General features: G+C 38.3%; 1 protein-coding gene across 4 annotated transcripts in view; it reads left to right on the plus strand.

Moving 5' to 3' along the window:
- Nucleotides 1-3,553: 3,553 nt before the first annotated feature.
- The window catches only part of LOC127630934 (DENN domain-containing protein 2C-like), a 36,750-nt gene continuing 12,375 nt past the window's right edge, over nt 3,554-27,928 (plus strand). Inside the window, exons 1-15 of one of the 4 annotated variants that reach the window (XM_052108819.1) lie at nt 3,554-3,677; nt 7,315-7,433; nt 8,846-8,916; nt 9,165-9,279; nt 10,639-10,808; nt 15,603-16,716; nt 20,370-20,494; nt 21,131-21,246; nt 23,411-23,578; nt 25,971-26,043; nt 26,162-26,206; nt 26,316-26,503; nt 27,291-27,400; nt 27,548-27,617; nt 27,797-27,874. In XM_052108819.1, coding sequence (XP_051964779.1) covers nt 15,797-16,716; nt 20,370-20,494; nt 21,131-21,246; nt 23,411-23,578; nt 25,971-26,043; nt 26,162-26,206; nt 26,316-26,503; nt 27,291-27,400; nt 27,548-27,617; nt 27,797-27,874 — 1,893 coding nt within the window. In that variant the 5' untranslated portion in view covers nt 3,554-3,677; nt 7,315-7,433; nt 8,846-8,916; ... (1 more) ...; nt 10,639-10,808; nt 15,603-15,796. The other 3 variants (XM_052108822.1, XM_052108820.1, XM_052108823.1) reach the window with 3 other exon arrangements.

Genomic DNA, 27,928 nt, shown 5'->3' on the forward strand with positions numbered 1-27,928 from the left:
CCACCGGTCTGGACTCGCGCTAAAAAGTGTGTAAAGGCGATTGACACATCCGAAATAAGTTGATATTTCCTTACATGACTGGACAGCATGTACACCTACTAGATTCAGTGTATGCGATGCGCAGGGGGAAAATGTGGCCAAAGGATTTACTTTGATAATTTGGGCTTGCACACCCTTAACTTTTCCCGACATATTACTTCCGTTATCATACCCTTGTCCACGGCAATCAGTGAGGTCGATTTCATGCCTTTGGAGAGACTCCTCTATCATGCTGGCGATTTCTTTTCCTGTCTAATAACATAACATAATTATTGCTGGACTGCATGGGCCCCCCCCCTAGCGGCTGGGCCCCAGAAAACGTTCCCCTTTATCCCCCCTTATGGACGGCCCTGCTTCTTAGCAAGAGATCTATTTAATTTCAGTCTCACATTTATCGATATCTGGAGAGTTAGCAGACATTCTGCTTTCTATGTGCAGGCTAAGAAGAACATGATTTCTAATTTGCAGACTGATGTGTTGTCAGTCAATGATATCACCAGGGTTTACATATACGGATCAGAAATAGTGGAAACCCCAGAAAGGGATTCACTGAGCAGACAGCAGGGGATTATATCAGGTCATTAGAAACATGGTCATGGAGAAGAAGGAATTGTAGATGGGTGATTGAGTGGAAGAGCATAAAGTGGCACGTGATCCAGAAGAGTGGTCCTTAAAAACTAGGTGTGAATGTAAAGAAAGTTTTAGGAGAGGAAGGGTGCGGGCTAAGGAATGTCAAACCTCCAAAGGGCAAATAACTTTATTATTGTTTATTGCAATAAAAACGATTAAAAGAACTACAAACATACTTTTTATTGTTTAATTATTTGCTATAAACAAACATATCCATGATTTAAACCAAAAAGCACATTAGAGTCACCATTCTTTTTGGAATCGTCATGAAAGTGAACAAAAAAAAAAATTAAATAAATGTTCACAATGAGCATGACTTGCAGTTGTTTGAATTTATTTGTCTATTTTTCCTTATATATGATTACCACACACTTTAAACTACATTAATGACCTGCTCAAATCTTTTTCACTATACTCAATTTATTATAGAAAATCCACTGTGCCCCTATATAGAATAAAAAGGGGCAGTGGTGGCTCAGCAGTTGAGGCTCTGGGTTACTGACCAGAAGTTTGGGGGTTCAAGCCCCAGCACCACCAAGATGACACTGTTGGGCCCTTGAGCAAGGCCTTTGACCCTATCTGCTCCAGGGGTGCAGGGGCATCTGACCCTAGCTTAGCCGGGATATGTGAAAAAACTGTATGCAGTATACTGTATGTATCTTTGTACAACAAAATGTATGTATAATGTGTGACCATAATAAATACTTCTATTCTATATAGGCTATTTACAATGTTATTTTATTATAAAATTCGTGAATCTTTTTTTTATACATGTTCATCAATATCTCATGTTTTTATAGTACTTTTAATAAAGTTGTTAATATTGTATTATTAATTTAATTGTTACAGGAGGGGAAAGTTAATGTTCATTTAATATTACAGAATTATTGCTGTTCAGGTGACATGTGTGTTAACTCAAATGTTTATAACATTACAGCTTCAATTTGTTTTATACTAATGCAATCTAACCTATAACTTCCATTTCTTTTCAATGTTTGGATTTTCCCTGCCACTCTGGGGTAATTAATAATCAGAAGTGAGTAAGTAGAAAAGAACTTGCCCGAGATAAACTTGTCAATTATGTTTAAATTTTAAGGAAAAGCATGGATCTAGTGGTAAAACATCCACCTAGCTTTTATATTTTATTTTATTTGGGGTTCAAAAGTCTAAGACTTATTTGAAAATCTGGGATTCAAACATAATTTAAAAATCATATTAAACTGAAAGTTGTAGGATTTCGATTTTTTATTTTATTTTTTTTAAGAAAGAAATCTTATGAAATAAAACATATTTAATATTCTGCACCATTTCTTGGCCACTTATCAATTTATTTTGCAGAAGCTGGTGGAGTCCATGGCAGTTTTTACCCACGTTGTTAAACTTTAATTATTTTTTATAATAAATTGGAAATATACAGCAACAAAATAAATAAATTAAATTAAAAAAATCACTAGTGGTCACTAGGTTTTTAACCCCACTATAGTTTATTAGTACACAAATGTAAAAAAAAAAAAAAAAAAATTCCTTTGGGCTTAGATTTGAGATGTTTGTGCAGGTCTACAGCAAATCTTGTCAACTTTTATGAAGTAGGCCTGTGAAATCACACATTGTCTGGTCTCATTTAGATTTTAAATTCTAAATATTAAGATCTGAGCTATGCTGAGGAGTGATGAGTGTCTTGGCTTAATGAGTTTGTCATGAATTGTTTTGTTCGTGTCTGCTTGGGATATTTTGTTTCATGACTGTGGGAGGTCACAGCAGTGACTCGCTCTGAATCCACTTGTGTCAAAAGCATGCTTTTAGTGTCAAGTTCGGAATTTGTACTGTCTCAAAATGTCTAAAGAACAGTATCAATTATGATACTTTAAATTATGCTGCTGGGGTACTTTCCAATGTAAATCTTCTAGGAATGTCCTTAGTGACTGGGACATGTTATGTAAGTTTTGAGTTGTTCTTACATCATGTTGCCCTTTACCAAGTCCATTCCAGGACCAACAGAAAGAGACCAGCCAAGGGGATAACTCCATCTTAGCAGGTGCGGCCTGCCCAGCCCTGGATTTGGGTTCTTAAATGAATATGTTACATTTAAGAGTGATATTTAGGGAACTGAGGGAATTCACCCTTCCTAAACGTGTAGTCTTGCCTTGAATTCTACTCATCTGTCCAGGCTTGATGGCAGGGAGTTCAACCAGTGGCCACATTTGCATTAAAATTTACATTGAAAGCATAACAGATGCCCTTATCCAAAGAATTTACAGAAAGTGCTTTAGTGTTTCACATGTGTGACTGGTGGGGAGAACAGATAGCATGCAAAATCAGGTTATCTGGTGAATAATTTACTGCTGCACCACCACAAAGGCAAAGGCTTGATGATTAAATGTATAAACGTATATAAATAAACATTTAATCAAACTTTACTGCAGGTGACTATGGATGATTTTGAGCTGGCTTGTAAGGGTCTGTACCATGCCCTGACCATCAGAGAGAAGTACATGAGACTGGCATTCCAGAGATTTCCCAACACTCCCTCCCAGTTCTTAAAAAAAATTGAAGGACAAAAATAGAAACCTGATGATCAGGTGCTTCCAGGTAATAAAGGAATACAGGACAGAAAGCTTTCATAACTTGCCCTATATTCACAACAGTTATTGGCAGCACATCATGTTATGGTACAAAAGAAAATCATTTGGATTTGATTTAACATAGCTATTTGTAACTTAATACAATTTCCTTATTTGTTTTTATGCTATGTTACTGTAAAAGGTTTAAAATGGAAACCCAAGTTGCTCAAATGCAGCCACATTGTTGTGTTTCAGTCTTCAACCCTCCTCCTAAGATCTGCTTCCAAACCTTGGCTACGTTGCTTGCATGAAGGATGGCGTCATCTACGTCTACAAATACGCAGCATCCGCTAATAAACACCAGCCTTTGAACCATCCCAGTCCTAACCTTGCCACCTTTATTGACGACATGAACTTCCTTATTGCCTTGATCACCCAGGGCCCAATGTGAGTCCAATAAAGTCTTGCAGATCACATCTTGATTCCATGTTAGGATATGCTCCCATGTTGCATTCAGTGTTGAAATCACAACATTGAATGTTGGCTTACTAATAATTGTCTCTAAACAGCTGGAATATGAGGATGTAATTGTTTTATTTATTGAAAAATGTACACACGTCACCTGAAGGATTGTACTTAAAGGAATAGTTCACCACAAAATTAACATTCTCTAATCATTTACCCACCCTCATGCCATCCCATATGTGTATGACTTTTTTTCTTCTGCAGAACACAAATGAAGATTTTAAGAAGAATATGTCAGCTCTGTAAGTCCATACAATGCAAGTGAAAAGTGACTAAAACGTTGAAGATCCAAAAAGCACACAAATGCAGCATACAAGTGATCCATAAGACTCTAGTGGTTTAATCCATGTTTTCTGAAGTAATCCAGTTGGTTCTGGATCAGAACAGACCAAAATATAACTCCTTTTTCACTATAAATCGTGACATCAGCAGTCTCCTTGGTGATCATGATTTAAAGCTTGACTACACTTCCTTGTGCCATCTAGTGCTCTGCGCATGAATCAAGCACTAGGAAGTGAAGTCAAGCCTGAAATCACGATCGTGCCTAGTGACTGCAAAGGCATATATTATATTTTGTTATATTATACTTGCTTCAGAAGACATGGATTAAAACACTAGAGTCTTTTGGATTTATTTTATGCTGCATTTATTTGCTTTTTTGGAGCTTCAAAATTTGGTCACCATTCACTTGCATTGTGTGAACCTACAGAGCTGAGATATTCTTCTAAAAATCTTTATTTGTATTCTGCAGAAGAAAGAAAGTCATACATATCTGGGATGTCATGAGGGTAGGTAAATGATGAGAGAATTGAAATTTCTGTTCGTTCCAAACCTGTATGACTTATGTGTATGTAGAACACATAAGATGTTTTTTGTTTGCTTTTTGTGATTAACATTTTTTTATTGATTGATATATTAAACAAATAAAAGCAAAACATATACAAACAGAGTCAATACCTAACCGCCTCTATCAGAGAACAATAGTTGGATAAGACAGAACAATAAATGGGAAAGAGGGCAACCCTGCCAGGTGCCCCTATCTAGAGTAAAATAATTTGAAATTAATCAATTTGTTTGTTCCACCACTACCGGGTGTTTGTAAAGTAACTTAATCCATCCAATAAAAGTATTCCCGATCCCATATATTTCCATAATCTTAAAAAGATAATCCCATTCTACCATATCAAACACCTTTTCAGCATCAAGTGAGATGGCAGTGACCAAAGTCAGATAATTTGCCACTAACCACATAACATTGATGAAACGCCTAATGTAATCAGATGAGCTGCGGCCCTGAATAATCCCCACCTGATCTATATGTATAAGAGATGTCTTTACTGAACTTTGAACTTTACTTAATCAGTTAGCCAACATTTTTGACAATATTTTAACGTCTAACTGGATCAGGGAAATTGGACGGTAACTCTTACACTCACTTGGATCGTTGTCCTTTTTAAGAATCAGACAAATCCGGGCTTGTGTCATGATTGGTGGAAGCTTTCCATTCTTTAATGAGTCAGTTCTGTAGCTTAAGATCTAAAAAATTCAGAGGCAAAGCCATCTGGCCCCGGAGCCTTGCCATTAAGCAAGGCCTTAATTATCTCCCCATGTCATCTCTGAATCAAGGTAATTTTTTTGCTCAGTCGTCAGTTTAAGAAGTTCTAATGGTTCCACAAAGTTTCTAATATCTTTATCAGTAGACAAAGACATGGAACTGTAGGGATCAAGATATAATTCCTTAAAAGCATTATTAATATCAATGGCTGAGGTAAATATTTTACCACCAGTAGATTTCACTGAGGGAATGGCAGAAAAGGACTCTCTACTTTAACTATCTTGCCAGAATTTTTCCTGCTTTGTCCCCGACTCAATATATGATTGTCTTGCCCTGAAAAGAAAAACTGATGTTATACAAAACTGTATTTCAATCAGATCAATTCTCTGAGGCCATCAGACTCTGCCTCTGCACTTTTAATATTCCCTTCCAACTTGATTTTTTGATGAATGAGGCATACTGTATGATCTTGCCCTTAAGAACCACATTAAGTACCTCCCAGCCAACGCCTCCAGAGGATACTGAGGACCAGTTGGTCTCCATATAAACATTGATTTCTGCCTTTAACATTTGTTGGAAAGATTTTGCAAAAGGGATACATTAAAGCACCAACTGCATTATTTATTTTTCTCCGTATGTGGCAACACCTCTAAATTCACCAGGGTGTGATCTGAGACTAAGATGTCCAATTGAGTAATCAATAACAGATGAAATGAGGGACTTGGATATATAAAAAAAATCTATTCTAGAATAAATCTTATGGACTGATGAAAAGAATGTATAGTCCCTACCATATGGGTTTAAAAGTCTCCAAATATCTGTTAGACCAAGATATTTACACATCCTATGAAAGAAGCGTCAATGTTGCTCTAGGGGGCTTACGCCCTTTTGCTTCACTATGATCAAGGAGTGAGTCCATCAATAGATTAAAGACTCATCCCGGTTTTATATCATGAGGGGTGCCAGCAGCTTACAACATGCCTTCAAGATCTATAAAAAAACCCTGATCATCAGCGTTAGGTGTGTAAATATTAACCAAACATAAGACTTTGCCCCTTGAATTTCTGCTAAAAAAATAATGGCTCTTCCTAATTTATCTCTACTCTGTTTGAGGGATTTTAATTGTAGATGTTTACTTATCAATGTAATGACTCCCCTGCTCTTACTTAAACCAGCACTAAAGAAAACATGCCCACCCCATATCCTTCCAAATTTGTCAGATTCCTGCAGCGAAAGTTGCGTTTCTTGAAGAAACACTATGTCGTATTTATTTTAAGACAAGAAATAACATTCCTTCTTTTTATGGGGTGCCCCAACCCATTCACATTCCATGTGGAGAGAAACAATCCACTCATATTAACATCTGGCATTTTGACATATGAGAAAAAATTGATTGTGTGTCAAAAATAAAATTATAAAGACCACATTCCACCATTAGTGCAACAGTCAAACCCCGAAATTCCCCCGAACCAAACAAACAGAAAAAAGAAAAACGTGAGTAAACAGTCCATGTGCCTATGAGAGCCCCCACGAAAAATGTGCCATCAGATTGCTCAAGTCCGGTGATTCTATATACATTTTGTGAGACAGATTTCTATAAATCTTTCTAAAAAACAGAAGAAAATCTATAAAAGATCCTCCAGCCAATAGGAAGAATAAACGCAAAGAACATGGAGTTTCATCCACATAACTGTCCCTTGATGTCTATTGTGCTTTCATAAGGGCTATGAAAGAAGCTCATTCACAGTGGCTTGTGTTCACGCATGTACTTGCGTTTTTAAGCGCCACAGATTTCATTTTGTTTATCACCAAAACCACATTAGGTGAGTAAATTATGACTTTTCATTTTTGTGTGAACTAAACCTTTAATATAATACACACACACACCCATAGGTATTGTATATATGCATCTTTATATACAAAAGCAATAGAAAATATGAACTTTTGTGTGCTAATGCAGATACTTTTCTTGATGTTAACAAGTTCTTGTGTTTCGCCCCTTAGAAAGACATACACTCATAGTCATCTGAAATGCCTTGTGTTAAAGTTCAATGTTGACCGAAATGGAAGAAATGAAAGAGCTGAAGAAAAATCCCCACAGAGACATTTACAACTGTAGGAAGGTACGACTCACAACAGCTGCCTGTCATTGAAAATAAAACAATTCACAGTGAACAACTTGCAACAATACACATTTTTATAAGGCAATGCCAGTGGCGATATTACTCAGATCTATTATATGAGTCATGATCTGATTATATTTTTCCAATGGGTATACTTTGTCCATGTGTTACAGCAGATTTAGCCTGTTAATAAATATGTTGACATTTGACATACGGTCATGTTTTGTTGTCACTGGCATAGGCTGATATTCACATCCACGCTGCCACCTGCATGAACCAGAAACAACATCTCCACTTCATCAAGGAGTCCTACCGTGTAGATGCTGATCGGGTAGTTCAAGTTTTGAATGGCAGGAAATAACCATGAAGGAGCTTTTTGCTTCTGTTAATCTGCACCCATATGACCTGACTACAGCATGCACACTCCCTGGGTGTGCATGCTGTAGGTATAAGCACTTCAGGACTATAAATAATATGAAATTATTCTTCAGGGCACATGTAAATTGGTGCTTGAGGCAGTAATTACAGATCAGCAAGCAAGCTTATTATGCAGTGGTCATATACACTATTTTTGGGGTAACGCATGGGTTAGAAAATCCACCCACCCATTCTTTGAGGTGATTTTAAAGATATTTATTGAATCAAACCTGTTTGGTATTTTAATATGTTTTCTTATCTAATGATGCATTCATGAATGTTTGGAAAAACTGTATGAGTTACAAGATTTCAAGTTGTAGAAATCATTCACACACTGGTAGAACCCTTAATTACCAGGCAGTCGGAAAGTTGGAATTTTATAAAAGCTCTGACTTGACTGCTGTGATTTCATTTAAAATCAGCAGCTTCAACAGTTAAAGTTATATTTCCAAGCCTGTATGGATTTCTTTTCTTTCGTGGAACACAAAAGGACACAGACAGAATGTTAACCTCAGTCACGGTTCACTTTCATTGCATCATTTATTCCATACAATAAAAGAGAATGGTGACTGAGGCTAACATTTCTAATATGTCATTGTGTCACATGTTAGTGTAGTGACACATATTTTAAACAACACTTTTCTCATTTTCATATTATGCACACATTGCCCGGCTCAACCAGCTGCGCAAGTGAGTATCTCAAGAACATAAAAAGAAAAAGTTTGCATGTTCCAAATGGAGTGACTTTGCACAAGGTGTAAATATCACCTGCCACATAGTGCAGCTATTTGTACTCAAAACGTCTAGTGGAAACACAGAACTTAAAGACAAACTGCACCCTCAAGAGTTGCTGTAATAGCATAGTGTGTAAAGATGGTGCATATGTGCTTTTTTGTGTGCAGACGACAGAGCTTCGATTCCTGTCACCTCTGTTCTATGTCGGTTTTTGATGACTGGATTCTAACACTTCTGTTTGTCTCTTGTTCCCATGCCAGGGTTTGGTTCCCATGCCATGTGCTCTTCTGTCTTGTCATTGTGTTTGGTGAAAGCACATGGCTTCTGTCAGGTTTGTTTGCCATGTGCTCTTCTGTCTCAAGTCTCAGCCCCGCCCCCTCATTTGCCTTGTTATTAGTTAATTTGTCCCACCTGCTCTATCTCGTTACCCTCCTCATTTCCTTCTCTATTTAATCTATGTAATACAATGATTTGCAAACCATAAAAAATGGACGAGAGTGTGTATTAGAAAAGTTGCACTCAGACAGATGCATGTTGAGTTTACTGTAAGTTTACTATATGTGTTTTTACATCATCCAGGAAAGAGGCATGAACACAGAGAGTTCAGACCTCTCTGTGGGGAGGCTGGAGCTGTTACCTGCTGGCCTGCTTCATGACTACTGATAACATCTCTCATGGCCTCAACCTCAAGAAGGTTAATGCACTGCTTACCCTGACCACTAGGGGCACTCTCCACCTTGCCACTTCGTCTCCCCCCTCTGTCCCCCTTTCTCTCTCTCTCAAACATCACAGAAGTAATAATACACAAATAGTAAAACAACAAAAAAAACGAAACAAATTAGAACAAAAACAACAGAATTTTCTGCAGTGTTTTGCCACACAGAAGCAAATAAAAATCAGATGTGCCATTTTAAAATGTTATCGTAGTCTTATGTTTTGGACTTCCCCTGGTTTGGTCATTGAGGGCCAGAACCATATGCAGTTATTTGTGGAGTGGCCCACTGCATGGTGTGCGGTAATGCTAGTACATGACATGCCTGCCTAGAGCCCTCTCATCTTTCAACTACACATTATGGGACACACAAATATACCGACTTATGTGTTTTTTTATTTTTCATGTTGTGACTTAAAGGGATAGTTCACCCAAAAATGAATATTCCCTCATCATTTACTCACCCTTATGCCAACACAGTTGTGTATGACTTTCATTCATCTCCTGAACACAAATTATGGTGTTTAGAAATTATTTCCCAGCTCTTTTGGTCCATAAAATGCAAGTGAATAGGTGCCATCATTCTGAAGCTCCAAAATGTACATAAGTCAGCATAAAAGTTATCCATACGACTCCAGTGGTTAAATAAATGTATTCAGAAGTGATATGATATGTGTAGGTAAAAATCAGGTAAATATTTAAGTACTTTTTACAGTAAATTATCCCCCTGCTCAGTCACTCTCCACTTAAACTTTCACATTCTTCTTCTTGTGTTTTTGGTGATTCACATCATCCATGCATACCGCCCCCTACTGTGCAGGGAGAAGCATTTATATCAAAAAATGACTTAAATATTTATCTGTTTGTCACAAACACCTACCATGTCAATTCTGAAGATATGGATTAAAACACTGGAGTTGTCTGTATTACTTTTTTGCTGCCTTCACGAGCGTCAACATTTTGGCACCCATTCACTTGCATTGTATGGACCTACAGACCTGAAATAATCTTCTAAATATCATAATCTGTTCTGCTGTGCTCTGCTGAAGAAAGAAAGTCATACACATCTGGGATGGCTTGAGAATGAGAAAATGATGAGAGAATTTTCATTTTTGGGTGAACTATCCCTTTAAAGGATTTGTGACTCATTTTAGCCTTCCATGGTCGCTCCCTTTTGGCCGGCTGTCACACGCCCCCATCTCTACCAGAGCCACAGTTCAGCATGTAGTTATACCACTGTTAGACAGAATATTCACGCTGCTTTTTTACATACAACAAAAACTGTTGGCAATTTAAACTTCCAAGTGATAAAAGGAAGAAAATGTTTTTCTTTTCCCACAGAGCCCTGTCCTGCAGTACCTTTATTACCTGGCCCAGGTCCCCATTGCTATGTCCTCACTCAGCAACAACAGCCTGTTCCTGGAGTATAATAAAAACCCACTGCTGGAGTTCCACAAGATGGGCCTAATGGTGTCCCTGTCCACTGACGACCCCAGTTCCATTACACCAAGGTGAGACCTTGCCCATTTTCCATGTGTTCACATGTGCTTATCAATCTATAATGTATAGAATGGTATATAATCAAAGTCAGCCACACAGTAAAACAAAAAACAGATGGGATACTTTTAGACAGATTTTCATTGACATTATGTTTATCTGACTTATCACAACAATAGGAGCCTCTTATGGAGGAGTATCTATCTATCTATCTATCTATCTATCTATCTATCTATCTATCTATCTATCTATCTATCTATCTATCTATCTATCTATCTATCTATCTATCTATCTATCTATCTATCTGTCTGTCTGTCTGTCTGTCTGTCTGTCTGTCTGTCTGTCTGTCTGTCTGTCTCTCCATCATTCTATCTATCTATCTGTCTGTCTGTCTGTCTATCTATCTGTCTGTCTGTCTGTCTGTCTGTCTGTCTGTCTGTCTGTCTGTCTATCTATCTATCTATCTATCTATCTATCTACAGTAAGTCACTAATCAGTAGAATCAAATTAATAAAATAACATTTACGTTCCAAAGAAGTGAAATTTCTCCTGAATTAATAGTACACAGTTTCAGGAATTCAGATGAGTCATTTTATGAAGGAACTCAAGTTTTATTGCAGCAGCTCTTGAGCATAATCAGATTCATTCACGCAAGGAACTGAAGCACAGATGGGGATCTGACAGCGCGACAGGATGACGACTCCACATACACATTCGCTCCCAGGGACTACTTTAAAATCAGTTTTGAACAGGAATATTAACGACGCCAGGCGATTCGTTGTTGGTTGTTGCCAGGAATTATTTGTTACTTTGTAACTCGTCGGTTATTCGCTGTGGACGTGAATGGATACTAAGTTTCTTTGGAGGAGTGGACTGAAGTGTTTAGCCTACTGGCTAACCAGCAGCCCATGAGACATTATAGACTCCGGGTTCACAGCAAAGTAAAAGTATATACATTACTCTATATGGACACTTTTGAATACTTTTAACTCACTTGAGCCGAACATATGTGTTGTGAAACTATGGACGGGTGCGCGCGAGTAAGTTGAAATTCCTTCTTAACAAAAGACCTAAACTATCTCTCATACAGGAGCTCGGGTTTATTATAGATTAGTTCTGGCTCCTGATGATTTCCTGATGATTTCAGAGCTTTTAACAATGAAAACACTTGTTTTATTCAGTTGCTTAGTTTCCCCCCACACGAGTTTAATTATAGTCGCCTTTTGATTTAGCTACGTTAATATACACTGGTGTCGCTGTACCTCACGTAAACATGTTTATCAAAAAGTGAATTCGTTTGTGTTGCATACAGACGTCCACTTTTGTTTTGTGGTAGGCATTAAATGTGGTAGGCAGTGGCCAGTATCATATAGACGGGCTTGTCTCTATTATAGCAGAACTTCTCAACCTTTACAGACCCAGGTAACCTCAACAAAAAGGGACCCCTGTCACACACACACACACACACACACACACACACACACACACACACACACACACACACACACACACACATGTTGTGTTTCCATGTTTTATGGGGACTTTCCATAGACATAATGGTTTTTATACTGTACAAACTTTATATTCTATCCCCTAAACCTAACCCTACCCCTAAACCTAACCCTCACAGAAAACTTTCTGCATTTTTACATTTTCAAAAAACATAATTTAGTATGATTTATAAGCTGTTTTCCTCATGGGGACTGACAAAATGTCCCCACAAGGTCAAAAATTTCGGGTTTTACTATCCTAATGGGGACATTTGGTACCCACAAAGTGATAAATACACGCTCACACACACACATGAATATTGATGTATTGTTTATATATATACGCTCACCTCCAGGGATGGAGGGATCCCTCATCTTATAGACATTATAATCTTTTAGTGTTGTCAGTAAACTCACTTTCCCACCCTCCTCTGCCCCACCTGGAGGCATGGCCCCTCATGCAAAGGTACCTGAGGTGGATGGATCATCTGTCAAAGCTAATCTAAGTTTATTTATGTCTTGATTCTCTACCATTTGATGCTAGTGTCTGGTTGAGGTTGGCATGGCACAGTGGTGTTATGTGTGTGTCTGCGGTTGTTTCTTTTGATCGCCAAACCTTAAATGTATAGTTTCAGAGAAGTGAGACGACGTACCTGGAAACAGGAGGCTGAGATAAGATTTATTTTGGGCCTCTGGTTGGGATCTGATGCTGGGAATGGCATGAGAACTTCCTCCCAGCACATTTGGGAAGCTTGTGCCATGGTGATTGGATTTAGACAGTTTAGCACAGGCCCAGCTAAGTAGTTGTAATTAACTGCTGGTAGAATTAGATTCAGGGTTTCTGTGGTCATTTAAACATTTTAGATTGTTAATTCTAGTGTGGCTGCACGATAATGACAAAATAGTTGTCGATTATTTCCCGTCATATTGTAATTGCAATCAATTTACTTTAAAATACTTATTTTGTATGGGGCATCTGCATGCTGTATTTATTTTATGTAGACTGTACATCCAAACAAGCTGTGAAAGTGTAATTACTTTATTATTGCTATTTTTACAAATCAGTAAATCAAGAAGGTAAATGGTCAACATCACATTGGCCCTCTTGGCAGCATAAAAAACAAAACCGTTATTTAAAGTTTAACAAAATCATGCACTGAAATTGAGCAACGCACATGTTTGATTGGCTAATTCAAAAAAATTACAAAATTGTAAATTGATGTTTTTGCACGAAATTTGTAGACCTAAACAGACTGCTATAATATACACTATTCACAATTAGTAGCACCTGTATTTGTAATCTTGATTATTCGAATATTGAGCAGCCCTAATTTATAGGGTTGTAAATGGCAAATTAACGAAGTCCTAAAAAGTAAATGGAAAGTCATGAACATTTCTGAATTTATCTAGTTATGTTTGGCTATAAATAATTTAATCAGCTAGTAATTGCTCTTAGAAAATGTCTGGAAATTATTGGAAAAATCATGTAAAAATCAACTCTGCCTTTTCAGATGTCTGTGTGACGTCTATTACAATAAGTTATATTTTATGCTCAGTGAGTCAGACAACCGAAGAACCCTGCAGTACATCCCCATGACAAATTTGTAAGACCATCATTATGGACATTTTGCTGATCCTGTCTTCCTGTGTATCAGGAAACAGGCTAGGCCTTCCTGCACACACACACACAAGTGGGTCAATAGATATGATGATCAAGAGGGATGGGTTCTGTCTCGAATTATGCAGGGATTCCAGTATGCACGTTAGATTTAGGTCAACCAGAACAAAGGCATAATTTTTGTGCCTGACTAATCAAATGTTTGTGGTCATATTTACCAGTCGCTTTTCTGGAATGTTGCGTATAGAATTATTATTCCGTACAATCGCCTGTGCCAAGGAATTTCAGCATGTCCTCACTCTAAATACTCACAGCCTCCTCACGTAATGTGCAACGTGTCCAAAACACTTTGGCCACAGACGAGGGCTTGTGTTGGAGCTGCCAGATCTGTCCTAGATGCAGGGAAAGACAGCAACCTAGGGGAATTTCAAGTGTCCTCACTTTGTTTTCAGCTTGTTACACACTCACCAACATTTATTATCATGAATGAAATCATACATATTTTCCTCTTAAGAGCGTTCTTCTGTGAAAATGATAACCTTTCTATTATGTGCTCATGGATGGGGAATACTTGGAATGCCCGTCCTTTTCATGCCGTCCTGAAAGAAGCTTTTGGAGTGGAATTAATTTGAATGACATTATACTCTAAGTGTGTTAATGCATGGCAGCGCTTCAGATAACCCAGCTGGAGAGGGTGGGGGTGGGTGTTCCTGGGGATGGAGAGCGCCCTCAAATGGCCCCTACAATGCTTTGTCTTCTCACCATGTTTCTGTTGTTGTCTCCTGTTAGGGTTTTATTTTTGGTTCCTCTGCTGACCTTGACAGTGATGGTCATGATTTCCTGCATTTTCTTGCTAAGGATAATTAGCTGAAACATGTGAAACTACTAAATAAAAATATAAAAAATTACATTAAATAATTTTCACAGTTTTTATATAATTTGGCAATATTACAGCTTGATTGAAAATGAATCCCAATAAAAATACAAATCTACTCACATTTGATATTTACCTTAAATTAATATTTTAAACTCAGAAAGGAGTAATGTGAAAATAGGAAGCAGCACATGTCCCAAACATGTCAAGATGAGAAAGAACTGTTAAGGCATGTATTGTAAAATTAAGTTCAGTTGTGTACAGTTGATGAGCAACATTGCAACTTGGTTCATTAACATAATATTTAATTAATGTGTGGTCACAGGAGTCTTTTATATTGGACACACATTTGCTTTTTATATTGACATATACAAGCACATAGGATTTTTGCAATGTCTTCAAATGTGGCTCATCAAATAAATAATTAAATGTTTGAAATGACCAAAATCATCTTCTTTTTTTTGTAATATTTTCTCTATTTCAGTCTTCTGCTTTTAAATTATGTGAAGCTGTTTTTGCAATTATGCCAGACTTCAGATGTTATGAATCTTATCCAAATTAAAAGAGAAAAATAATCATATGAGATGAAGTATTGTTAATTTGTAGAGTTTTTAATTCACTAGACTATCTAGAAAAAGGCATATTATAAATCAGTGGCATAACCCCATGGTTATTAAAATATAAGCCATTATTTTGTTGAATTTCCAGCAAAAATAACTATATTGTGACTAATAACTATACCATTACACACAGTACATGTAAAATTACTCGTATTACTCTCAGTATTACCCACTCTCAGACTCAAAGTATTTTTTTTTCTTTGCAGGATGTAAAGTGAAGCCACAATGGTTGAGGAACTAAACACATAGCTGTCATACAGAAACAACTTGTGAGAACTTAATTAACCTTTGAGCACCGTGAAGGAACTGCAGTATCTTCCTGCAATGCCAGACAAGCCTGCAAGCTTCCTGCAGTGATGTCTGCGCTGTGACGGCTGGCTCACATTGTAGCCTCATCATCATGCTGGCCCTTGGAGTAGACAATGTGAAAAGAGGTGGGAATGTGGTTGCAGGAAGACCAGGTGGGAGAACAATGGCAGCGTGGACTCCTGTCACTGCTCTGCCAATCACGCGTGAGCCTGGCATCAACATCAAGCAGAAAATCTCTCAATGGGAGGGACTAAGCCAACAGGAGGATGTTCAGACTGGGAGATCAAAGACCCCACAAATCCTTGCCTGCCGCACTCTTTCAGGGGACATTGTTGGTAACGGACTCGATTGCAATGAAAAAAGTAATGTAGTTTGTAACAAAGTGACTGTATCAAAAGCCAAAAGCTTGGGTTTGGATTTCAGGGAAAACCAGGTATCTCGTAGACCGGTTATAGATGGAATCCAATCTGATTTCCCAAGAAATCGAACTCCTTTGAATACAACTCCCGCAATTAAGCCGTTGACCACCGTAACCCACGTCCAGACTCCTGTAATTAAAATGAATGCTAAAAATGTTAATGGCAATAATATAAAGGCAAACAATTTAACAGATGTTAAAGTCACATCTCTACCTCAATGTGTAGATGACCCAGAGGCATCACTGCCTCCCGGCAACTTTTATACCTCCAAGGGTTTCTGGAAAAAACTGGAGGCGGATGAATCTTTCTGGGAGAGAGAGAAAGATTCCTCAACTGTAACTAAGTGTCTTGGTGAAATGAAACTCTGTCCCCAAAACTCTACTTCCCCTCCACCTAAACCGCAGCGTACATTTCAGTACAAGGGCGTGAACTGTCCGTCTGGCCAATGGATCCAGTTGGAGAACCAGACATCATCGGTCCGCAAATCAAATCAAGTCCGAAAGAATGACATCATCTTAAAGCCACCCAGCTGTCCACCTCCTCCATGTCCAGTCAACACTTTCAATGGGTTTCCCAGAAACAGAAAGAACAGGTGAATAAATGTCCCAGAGCAGAGATCAAATTACACACAAGTTAATCCCTAGCATGAGAAAGAATATGAAAGTTTTATGTTCAGTGCAAGACAATTAAAAATATTTTAAACTAAACTTTAGTATTGCAAATTGATCTCATCAGGTTTAAAGTTTGTCTGTTGCATTAAAGGGATAGTTCACCCCAAAATAAAAAATTCTGTAATTATTCATTCAGCTTAAAAGCGCTCCAAACCCACGTGACGCTCCTGTGGAACACAAACTGCAAAATTCTTAAATGGCTTTTTGGTAGTGGTGCACCAATTGTGAAATTTGAGACTGATACGATATTTCTTTTAAAAGCGTGTTTCAAATGCCAATGTAGTTATGTCACGCACACACGTACTGCTCCTGACCGGAAGCATGATTTAGAGTATAAAAAGTACTTTAATATTAATCAAAAAGCGATCGTGTCATTTAAGAGCTGATGTCGTATGGATGAAGTTTATGCTGACTGTCTGGGATTTTTGGACCTTCAAAAGAGAAATTGCCATTCACTTGCATTTTAAGGACTAAACATTTTAAAGACATTTTTCTATTTTTCTTCAAATGTGTTCGGGTGAAGAATGAAAGTCATACACACCTGGGATATCATGAGGGTGAGTAAATAATGAGAGATAATGATAAGTTTTGGGTAAACTATCTCTTTAAGCTCAATCAACAGCATTTGTTGCATAATGTTGATTACTACAAAAAAAGTTTTTATCTCGGCCCTACTTTTCTTTAAAAAAAGGTCAAATCAAGGTTACAGTGAGGCACTTATAATGGAAGTCAATTAATATTATGCCACAAATGCTGTCAATTGAGCTTAACTTGTATTGAACCCAGAATATTCCTTTAAGGCAAAGATCGGTCGATCGGTGGCCGATCGATCGGTGCATCCCTACTTTTTGAAATATAATAAAAGTGAATGGGGCTGTCAAGTTCGGATAATGACAGAAATGTTTGGGTGCACTATTCCTTTAAATATATTTCGAGAACATTTGTCATGCCATCAATGTAGTCCAAAACCCATGCTTCATTTGAATAAATAATTCTATTAAAAACAGGTTAATCATGAGAAGACTTTCTCTTAGGCTGTCTATTTATAGTGTTTAGCTGTATTTCAAAACCTGTTAAACCAGATCACAAATTATACATCCTCAGAAACGGAATGCTTAAAACTATAATTGTACTGAAAGCCTAACCTTGATTCTTGTTTTGTAAGTGTCTTGAGCATTGAGATTAATATTGTTCATACTTAGGGTTAAAGATTTGCAAATACTTCCAACCTTAAGCATAAAATATTTGCATGTAACTTGTCATGTTATCAACATGAATGATACCTCAAATCGTAAGGATTGTTGAGGAGAGGTGTGCTGTTACAGGTGAAAAAAGGAGAGAACCGAGCCATCATTGACATGGACCGGTAAGCAACTACTAAGAACACCCTAGCAACCTCAAAGCAACGCTCTAAAACTATTCTGAACACCTTATGAACCACACAACGATGCCCTGGCAACCACACACAACACCATGGCATTGTAGGTCACCCTTGCATGTGAAAGCAAAACTCAAGTTTTCAGCAGAAAATGTAAAAGTTCTTAAAACTGGTCCATTTTATGTAATTCTTGAGGACAGTAATGGGAGTTGAATTGTGAGTGGGTGAGAGTTTAGCTGTCTGGCCTTGTCCCCTGCTATGTTGTTAGCTGTTCTTTGGCAGAATCACAGTCTATTGTCCACATTTGGCCTACCTCTGTTTCAGCTAAGGGTACGGAGGTCATGGGCTCATTTTGTACTCTCCCATGCTGTTGTGTTCGTTTACTCCTTCCTCTAGTTTTTTCTACTTGATAATGTGATGCCAAGTGTCCAGTTCAGCCTTAGTAGTTATTTTGCTATGGCAGGCATCACAGATATGGTGGCTCATACTTAGGGATTTGAACAAATCCCTAAACCTAAATATACAATTTTGGCATGTTACTATTTCTGCAATGTTTTTGCCACAGACATGAATGATGCCTTAAATTGTGTGGCTTATTCAGGAGGGGTGTGCTAAGTCATCAGATGTATGATTTTCATCTGGTCGATAATAAGAACACTATCAAATAATCCCATAGATTTACAAATTCAAAACAAAATTGTGACAATATGAAAAATGCTAATAAAAATGAGTGATCTGTAAATTATATTCACCCTTTGCTATATTGAAAGCACTACAACTACACATTTTATGTTTTAACTTGGGAATTTCAATGTTTTGTTTTTTTGTTCGGTTTTGTTTTTTTTACCTGTACAGTAATTTCAAATCAAATTATTGCAACACACTCCAAAAAAGTTGGTACAGTTGAGTGTTTACCACTGTGAAACATAATTTCTTCTAAAAACACTTATTAAGCATTTGGGCACTGAAGAAATGTTTTTAAGTTTAGAAAGTGGAATTTTCCCCATTCATCCATTATATGTTGGTCTTACCTGCACAATTGCATGGGGTCTTCGTTGCCGAATGGTGTGCTTCATAATGCGCCACGCATTCTCAATTGGAGACCTTTGGCACGGAGAACACGATGGCTTTTTCCAAAAGTATTTGAAATGTGGACTCGGACCATAAAACAGTTCCACTGTTCTACTTTCTATTTAAGATGAGGCCGAGATCAGAGAAGTCGGCAGTGCTTCTGAACAGTGTTGATGTATGGCTTCTGCTTTGCATAGTAAAGTCTTAACTTGCATCTGCAGCGGCGAGTGGTGTTGACTAATAAAGGTTTACTAAAGTTATCCCTAGCCCATTTTTATGATATCCATTACAGTGAGTGACATCTGAGGGATCAGAGATCACGCACATTCAGAAGTGGTTTTCGTCTTGCCCTTTACACACCAAGATTTGACCAGATTCCTTGAATCTTTTAACTATATTGTGCACTGTAGAGGGTGAAATCCAGAATCCTTCCAATTTATCTTTGGGGAACATGGTTCTCAAGTGCTGGATTATTTGCTGAAGCATCTGTCGCCGAATTGATAAGTCTTGAACGATCCTTGCTCTTGAAGGACTAGGTGTTTTTTGGAGGCTTCTTATACAGTATACAGTACGTCGGCACAATTGGCTCACCTGTTTAACATCTCCTGTTTCATGTCGCCTTATTTCAACTTGTCATATTGTTATTAGTCTTAAATTGCCCGTCTAATTTTTTTGGGAGTGTGTTGTGAAAATCTGATTTGAATCTGATCTGATAGTTGTAGTGCTTTCAATATAGCAAAGGGTGAATATAATGTACAAATCACTCCTTTTTGTTTTTATTAGCATTTTCCATACTGTCCCAAACCATTTTTGGAATTGGGGTTGTACATTGAAGGAGGGACCTGAGCCATATCTGGGGACCAGAATAATATAGAGATTTGAGGGTGGACACATTTGACTTGGGCCGTTAGTTAAAACACTAGAAACCAATCAGAACACCTCTTCTGTTTTCTGAGCAGTTTTCTGAAATGCATACTAGGCATACTTCATAGAGCTCTGTTGGTGCCTCTTGGATGAAAGACCAGATTTCCTTTACTCAATACCAATGATTGGAACTGCAAACTTAGATCACTTTATAGAGAGTGGATATTCCTGTTTCAGACACTCCTGATCCTTTCTCCACAGGAAGTCATTTGAGTTTGAGGATGTGGTACGGCTAACGACCCAACAGGCCTCCAGGGGGAAGGAGGACCGTGGTTCGGGCCTTTTCCATGCCCGATCTGAAGAGAGCATCTACGAGGACATCATCTGTGAGTGTTTCTGAGAAAGCCAAAACACATGTCACCCATCAGATATTACAGTGATGTTCAATACAAAATATGTATTTACTTTAAGAGAATGTATCTGAAGGAATGTATCTTGAAGGAATAGCTCACCCCAAAATGAAATTCAGTTGTCACGGTTCGTCTTTTCAATACAATGGCTGATAATAAAGTTTTCGTATGGACACACAAGCCACTGTGAATGAGCTTCTCATAGCGCTCGTGAAAGTATAATGGATTTCAGGTTGATTCTTATCCCTTCAGAATACTTGGAATATTACACGCAAGTTACATGGACTACTTTTATGATGCATCTGGGCCCTTTTTTAAGCTTAAAGTAAGCCACTCTGTATCAAGTGCCACTGTATTGAAAAGACAGACCAGGATATTAATAAAAAAAAATTTGCTTTTGTGAGAAAATAAAGTCTTACAGGTTTGGAATGACAAGAGAGTGAGTAAATTATGACAGAATTAAAATTTTTATGTTCACTATTTACTGGAGCCAATATAGAAAACATTTATCAAGGAGATTCATTTTTCAACAAGAAAATAAATAGCCCATAATAACATGCTTATGACACTGTTATAATGGCTACAACTTTCTCATTTTCAACTAATCATTAGCTGCGGATTTGTCAAGAAAGAACCCATATGAAGACATCAAACTTTCTCCCATGTGTTTACCCATAAGAAGATCACGAAACTATACCATTGTTCAGAGAGAGAGCCCACACCTCAAGGTGATTGTCATGTCCATAATATCATGCCATAACACACCAAGATCCCTTTGTTTGTTGTTCAAGACAGTTTTACGATGTTTGTGGAGGAGACACCTGGACCGTTATTATTGAAGACCTCATGAAAATTTGTCTTTCCTGTGTTGGCGTATTTCCTATTAAAACAGATAGTTTGGGTCTGACTTATTGAAGGGGTTATAGTTTTATAATTGCGAATCATGATTCGCTACTTGCTATTGATATTTCAAAAGAGAGCATTTTATTGGACACATTTTTGCATATGCCCCTTAGTGCAAGATGTCTCATCAAAATGTTGGTCTGTCGGAATAGGAAGACTGAATTTGAAACGTGTCCAAGTTTATTTTGTCAGCTTTTAAGAGTACACTAGCATATAGATGGTCTCAAAGCTAACAGACATAAAAGCTCCAAAATGCGAAGTTGATTTCATGGGGTCTTTAAAGGTGCACTCAGCAATTTTTCAGTTTATTTTCACTGCTACCTAGCGGCGTAGATGCAGCATCATACAAATCTAACCTTTTCAGCTAGCTGTGCCATTGTAGAAATGTGCTAATCAATGTCAGCCATGATTAATTTATTTTGTGAGTGAAAGCGTCTAATCACATGATATTATTGAAATAAAGCGAGGAATATTTGTCTGGTCATGTGATCTCAACATGTTTGCCCAACAAGTTCTCAAGGCTTACAGTATATGACTAGAGTCTCTTATGTGAGTGTGTCAGGAAGTACACCAGGAGAGTAGGATGCAAGTGCAGTTGGGCAGTTTAATGAAGATAAGGCAACAGTACAATTCAACCGACAGGCTAAATCCAACAATGAGCACAGGCAGAGGTCAGGCGATTGGCAAATGTGGTCAAACATGCAAGAGGCTAAACTCCTGATCAAAACAGGATAAGATATATCAACGGTAAGTCAGGCTGAACAATGAAGGCTTGGTAATGTCTAGACACAAGGAATTGAGCATATACTTTGCAGTGAGTGAACGTGACAGAGTCTATTATAAAGGGTGCAGTGATAGCTATGGTGATGACATGCAGGTGAGGCTGATTAGAACTCCGGTGATTGGGATCGAGGTGGTGCATGGGAAATGGAGTCCGGGGTGGCCATATTTGGATGCTGCTGTGACTGTTGGGAATCAGACTTCATGAAAGAGTGTACTTAATTTAGCATCTCAGAATGCACAACATGTCGAATCTTGAGGCGGGTGGGCTACAACAGCAGAAGATCACATTGGGTTCCACTTCTGTCAGCCAAGAACAGAAAACTAAGGCTGCAGTGGGCCTACCGTCTGTGTACCTCAGCAGAAATCCAGATTTGTCAGACCAGGCGATGTTTTTCCAATCGTCTACCGTCCGGTGGGCCTGTGCCCACTGCAGCCTCAGTTTCTTGTTCTAAGCCCACAGCAGTGGTACCCGAAGAGGTCTTCTGCTGCTGTAGCCCATCCGCCTCAATGTTTGACGTGTTGTATGTTCAGAAATGCCTTTCTGCATAGAAATGTTGTAATGTGTGGTTATTTGGGTTACTGTTACATTTCTGTCAGCTTTGACCATTCTCTTCTGACCTCTTTCATTAACAAGCCATTTTTTGCTCAGAACTACCACTCATTGGTTGTTTTTCGTTATTCGCACCATTCTCTTTGCACCCTAGAGACTGTTGTGCGTGAAAATCCCAGGCGATCAGTAGTTACAGAAATACTCAAACCAAACCATAGATTAAATTATTTCCCCATTCTGATGGTTGAAGTGAACATTAACTGAAGTTTCTGACCCATATCTAAACGATTTTATACATAACACTGCTGCCACACATGATTGGCTTATTAGATAATTGCATGAAAAAGTAGATATACTGGTGTACATAATAATGTGGCTGGTGAGTGTATGTATATTAAAACTACTGTTCTACTAGTGTTATTTCTTTCTGTTTAAAAGTTTGGCAATTATCTAAACAATTACTGAGTGCTCCTTTAAGTAGAAAATCCCTTTTGCCATTTTATTCAACCCAGCAACCAGTGATTACCCACTGGTTATATCAGTAGATTATAAAACTTAAAAATGTTGTATTGGTGAGCTCTGCAATACTGACTGATTGTTGAAATTGCCACTTCTTGTTTTACCCCTGCTTTTCTTTTCTTTGTTACTGTTTGTAGCTGCCACCAAAGCCCTTCACACTTTCAGCTAATGGTGACCGACTGCACAAAGTGTTGTGGGACCGCAAAGAATCTGTAACATCACCTACCCGTACCTCCACTGAAAACTCTCCTAAATCAATGGCAGTTAAACCTACTACTGTGTACAAGACACTCCGACAACCCCCGGTAAACCCACACACACAAACACGTGCCTTAGACGTTGTTACAAATTGCGCCATCACTTGTTTCTCTGACCTTAAAGCATGTATATTATAACCTTACTTTTCATGGTGTAATTTAGATTCACTGGGTTTAACAGAAAGACAAAACATGACCCATAATGCTAACAATATTTTTTCTAAATAGAAACATAGCTACATTCAATGAATCAGAGGTAATCACAAGAATGTTCTTAAGGGGGTAGGTCACCCAAACATTTGTTCATAATTTATGCACGATATGAACTAAGAATGCAAATCGCTGTTATGAAACATTTCTCTGTTTGTTTGAATGGTCTGTCTGGCCCAACATTGCAGCAACATTGGCTCGACTAATTGTTTGAGTTTGAGGGAGATACTGTCTGTTTGTTCAACCAATGGAAGACAAGGGAATTTTTGGAATCTGTTTGAAAACAGTGATTGTGCTGGCTTGACAAAGCCAACCTACTGTTATTCTACAAACTTGCTTTTTCAAAATCCCTACAGACTTACCCTACAGCTCTTGTTTTTATTAAATCCCTATTTTAATCTATACAAATACGATTTATAGGGGTGCATACCCTGATAGCAAACATACATCACACATATGCCTATTATATATGAGTGTTTACATCTGGAAGATGTATTTTGTTGTTTGCTTGTCTGCAATATGCCTGTAAGACTTTTCCTTTGATGGATGTAAAAAAAAAAAAAATCAGCAGATGTCTTTCAGACGCTTATGATTTAGCATGTTTGTAAGTCTGTTCTTTTTAAGATCTTTATCAGAGGATTTAGGAATCTATATTGTGATCATTCAAATGAAGATCACGATGCGTAGGAAAATTTACCCAGTCCATTTTGTGAATTCAAATTCCAACCTTAATGTTTTTTAATGTAAACAAACCCACACAAAGTCTTGTTGCTTGCTGTCTCACTCTCTCTCTCTCTCTCTCTCTCTCTCTCTCTCTCTCTCTCTCTCTCTCACACTACTCATTGAGTGTCTGGAACCAGCAACCATAGACACTGTCTATGTAGCAACCATCACCAGATGCGAGTGGCGTGCTGCGATATGACAGAAGCAAATCTCTCACATTATAATCAATGATGCTGTTTACATTGGATGCGACCATCACGAACAGTCACGCAGACAGTAAACGGATGCCTGTTCTATTTTGCGCCGCACCTGCCAAAAAGACAAATAAACAGTTTAGAACAATCGCTTTTTTGCATCCAGTGTAGACATCAGCATCAAGGCCTTGCAACGTGACATGACGGTGCTCGCATCATACAAACACATACACTATAGTCTAAATTGCTTCCCATGTACATAATGCATTTACTGTTGTCACACATGGTGTGAATTATGTGTTATCTGGGAAAAACACACCACCACACTGTTTCCATTCATCATGAGCACATGCAGGGCCAGATTTAGGCATGGTTACAGGGGCAGCTGGCACCCCCCCGAACAATTTTTGTTAGCGGGGGAGGGGGGACGCTGAAGGAGGTTGATTCGCCCAGGGCGCCATCCAACTAGAACCGCTACTGAGCACATGCCTCATTAGTGTGCTGGATCAATGCTATCTGATGTAAGCAGGGCTATGTGGTCTCCATAGTGATTAATCATAATTAGCATGTCACATTCTGCGCTGACCAGGAGAGGATAACAGGGCTTCATTTATTATGACCACTGTGACTCCACACAGCCGTATTTATTCAGATGTTCTGGAAAATAGAGGCTAGAAATTAATTTTATTTGTCCTTTCTTCTCACATTTTTACCACTTAATCAAGCCAACAAGACTGTAAATCAGATATCCTGCCATTTAAATGTTAACTAATTTATTATTGCATGTGGTATGACTGACATTGGCAGATATTTGACTCATCCCCCAGTGTGTGTATTTGAAAACGAGCAGCACATATATAGTAAATACGTTTACAAAGGGCTGGAGTGTTTAAAAGCAGAAATGGGAAGCTCATCTTTTTGTTAAGCACTTACACAAGTCTTCAGTAAAATACGTTTTGTTACTGAAACTCTAATGCTGTCTAAAACTTCCTTTTGAGGTTGGACTACTTCTGTTTATGCCATGTCCTTGTGCTGATACCAAGTGAAAGTAACCGGATTAACTTTTTTTATCTAGTCATGACATGAATTGAAAGATTGGAAAAAAGTTCTAATAAGTGTTACGGTTATTTTTGAATGCTTATTCGAGGTGCTGCCTGCTAGAGTTTCATTGTAACTGCTTAACTGTAAATATGTTTTTTGGTTGTCTTTCCATATTTAGTGATGAGTCAAAATTATAATCCTCAAACAATAATTGGATTTAGCCTGGAATGTTGTTTTAAATCAACAAAATATTTTTTGTGTTTCTTGTGTAGTTTATAAACAGGATCCAGGAGATCTTTGAAGCCAAGAGAGGGAGGAAACGAGTGTGGGCGACTGCAGCCAGAGGTGAGCAGGCTAAAACATTAATGCATTTCTCACTTTACCTGGACCACTAAGAGCAAAAGTCTAATGTAAAGGAAAAAAATATTCAGAAATCGATCAGTAATCCTGTGTTTTATGGCAGATGAATTGAGCGGGACAGAGAGTGATCCAGAGGAGACTTCTAATGGTTAGTGTGTCCCTCAGGCTTTTTGTTTATTCAAGTTTAACTTGCATATCAAATCAGTTTAGCAGTTTTGATAAACCCATCAGTGCTGTTTACATTCTTTTTCTCATAGATCGTTCCAAGCGCACAGTGTATGTGCAGTCAACCCTAAAACGTCGGCCGAGTTACCGCACTTTAGAGAGGGACCTGATCCAACTACAACAGCAGCAGCTTTTCCAGCAATTTGTTGTGGTGTCACTTAGAAAAACCTCCCCTGGAAACACTTACACACCTGAGATTACGCAACTGTTCCCTACAAAGGTTAAGAGAACTAATGTAACACGTTCTGTATTGATAAAATGGCATTCGTGAGGCATTTAATTCCCATAATGTAACATTTCAGAGTGAAATGCAATATTCACAGGGAAATAATGAAGGGCAGAGCATTTTCCAATTTGGCATGCCCAATTCCCAATGTGCTTTTGTCCTCGTGGCTGCGTAATGATTCGCATCAATCCGGGTGGTGGAGGATGAATCCCATCTGCCTCCGCACCTGAGACCGTCAACCCACACATCTTATCACGTGGCTTGTTGAGCATGTTGCCAAGGAGACATAGCCCATGTGGAGGCTTCACGCCATCCACCGCGGCATCCACGTCCAACTTACCACGTGCCCCACAGAGAACGAACCACATTGTAGCAACCAGGAGGAGTTTACCCTATGTGATTCTACCCTCCCTAGCAACCTGGCCAATTTGGTTGCTTAGGAGACCTGGCTGGAGTCACTCAGTGTGCCTCTGTATTCAAACTAAGCCAAGTACAAGTGAACTAGCGAACTCCAGGGGTGGTAGCCAGCATCTTAACCAATGAGCTACCCAGTCCCCTATCCATCAGGATTTAATTATTTATTATTAATAATATTAATATTATTTTTCGTGCTTGCACAGCCTAGGATATGTCAGCAGAAAAGTTGTTTCAGACATTTTCTTAGTGTAAAATATGATGAATCATGCATAAGAGTAGATACAGATTCAGGACAAATTTCAAATGTTCGCTATTCTGAAGAAGAGTGAAGTGACATTTTTCTGTGTCTTTAAATTGCATTTAGTTTGAGAAGTCTTCTCGTCTGTCTCGTGAAGCTGAGGACAGATTGAATGCCATTCCAAAGTTTTGTTTCCCTGACTGTCATGACTGGCGACCCTCCTCTGATCACACAAGGTAGTGTGCTGATGTTAAACGATTTACTGTTAGTTGGCTAACTGATCAACGCTACTAATTTAATTTTGAAATAAATGTATAATCTACATTTTTAGTTAATGTAGTTACTGAGCTCTTCAGACCACTTAAATCTTTTCTCACACACAGTGAAACATTTTCTTTTGTCCTGACGGGAGAAGATGGGAGTCGCCTATTTGGATATTGCCGCAAAATTCTGGTGAGTTTTGTTCAATAGTCAAATGCGGTCTTACCTGGTCACGAAATAATCATTTTTGAGTGAACTATTCCTTGAAATGACATTAACTGCAATAGTATATTGTGTATTTTAGTGACTCTATCTTGGTGGTAAATCTGCACTAACCTTGACCTATAATCTCTAAACTGTGTTTTCTGCAGCCCTGTGGGAAAGGGAAAAGACTGCCTGAAGTTCACTGCATCATCAGCAGACTGGGCTGCTTCAGTCTGTTTGCCAAGGTCAGGTGCATTTCCAGCTTTATTGCAATGCTTTAGATTAAAATTTTCTTTGTA

The sequence above is a fragment of the Xyrauchen texanus genome, chromosome 37 (genome assembly GCF_025860055.1).
Source record: "Xyrauchen texanus isolate HMW12.3.18 chromosome 37, RBS_HiC_50CHRs, whole genome shotgun sequence".
Classification (NCBI taxonomy): domain Eukaryota; kingdom Metazoa; phylum Chordata; class Actinopteri; order Cypriniformes; family Catostomidae; genus Xyrauchen; species Xyrauchen texanus.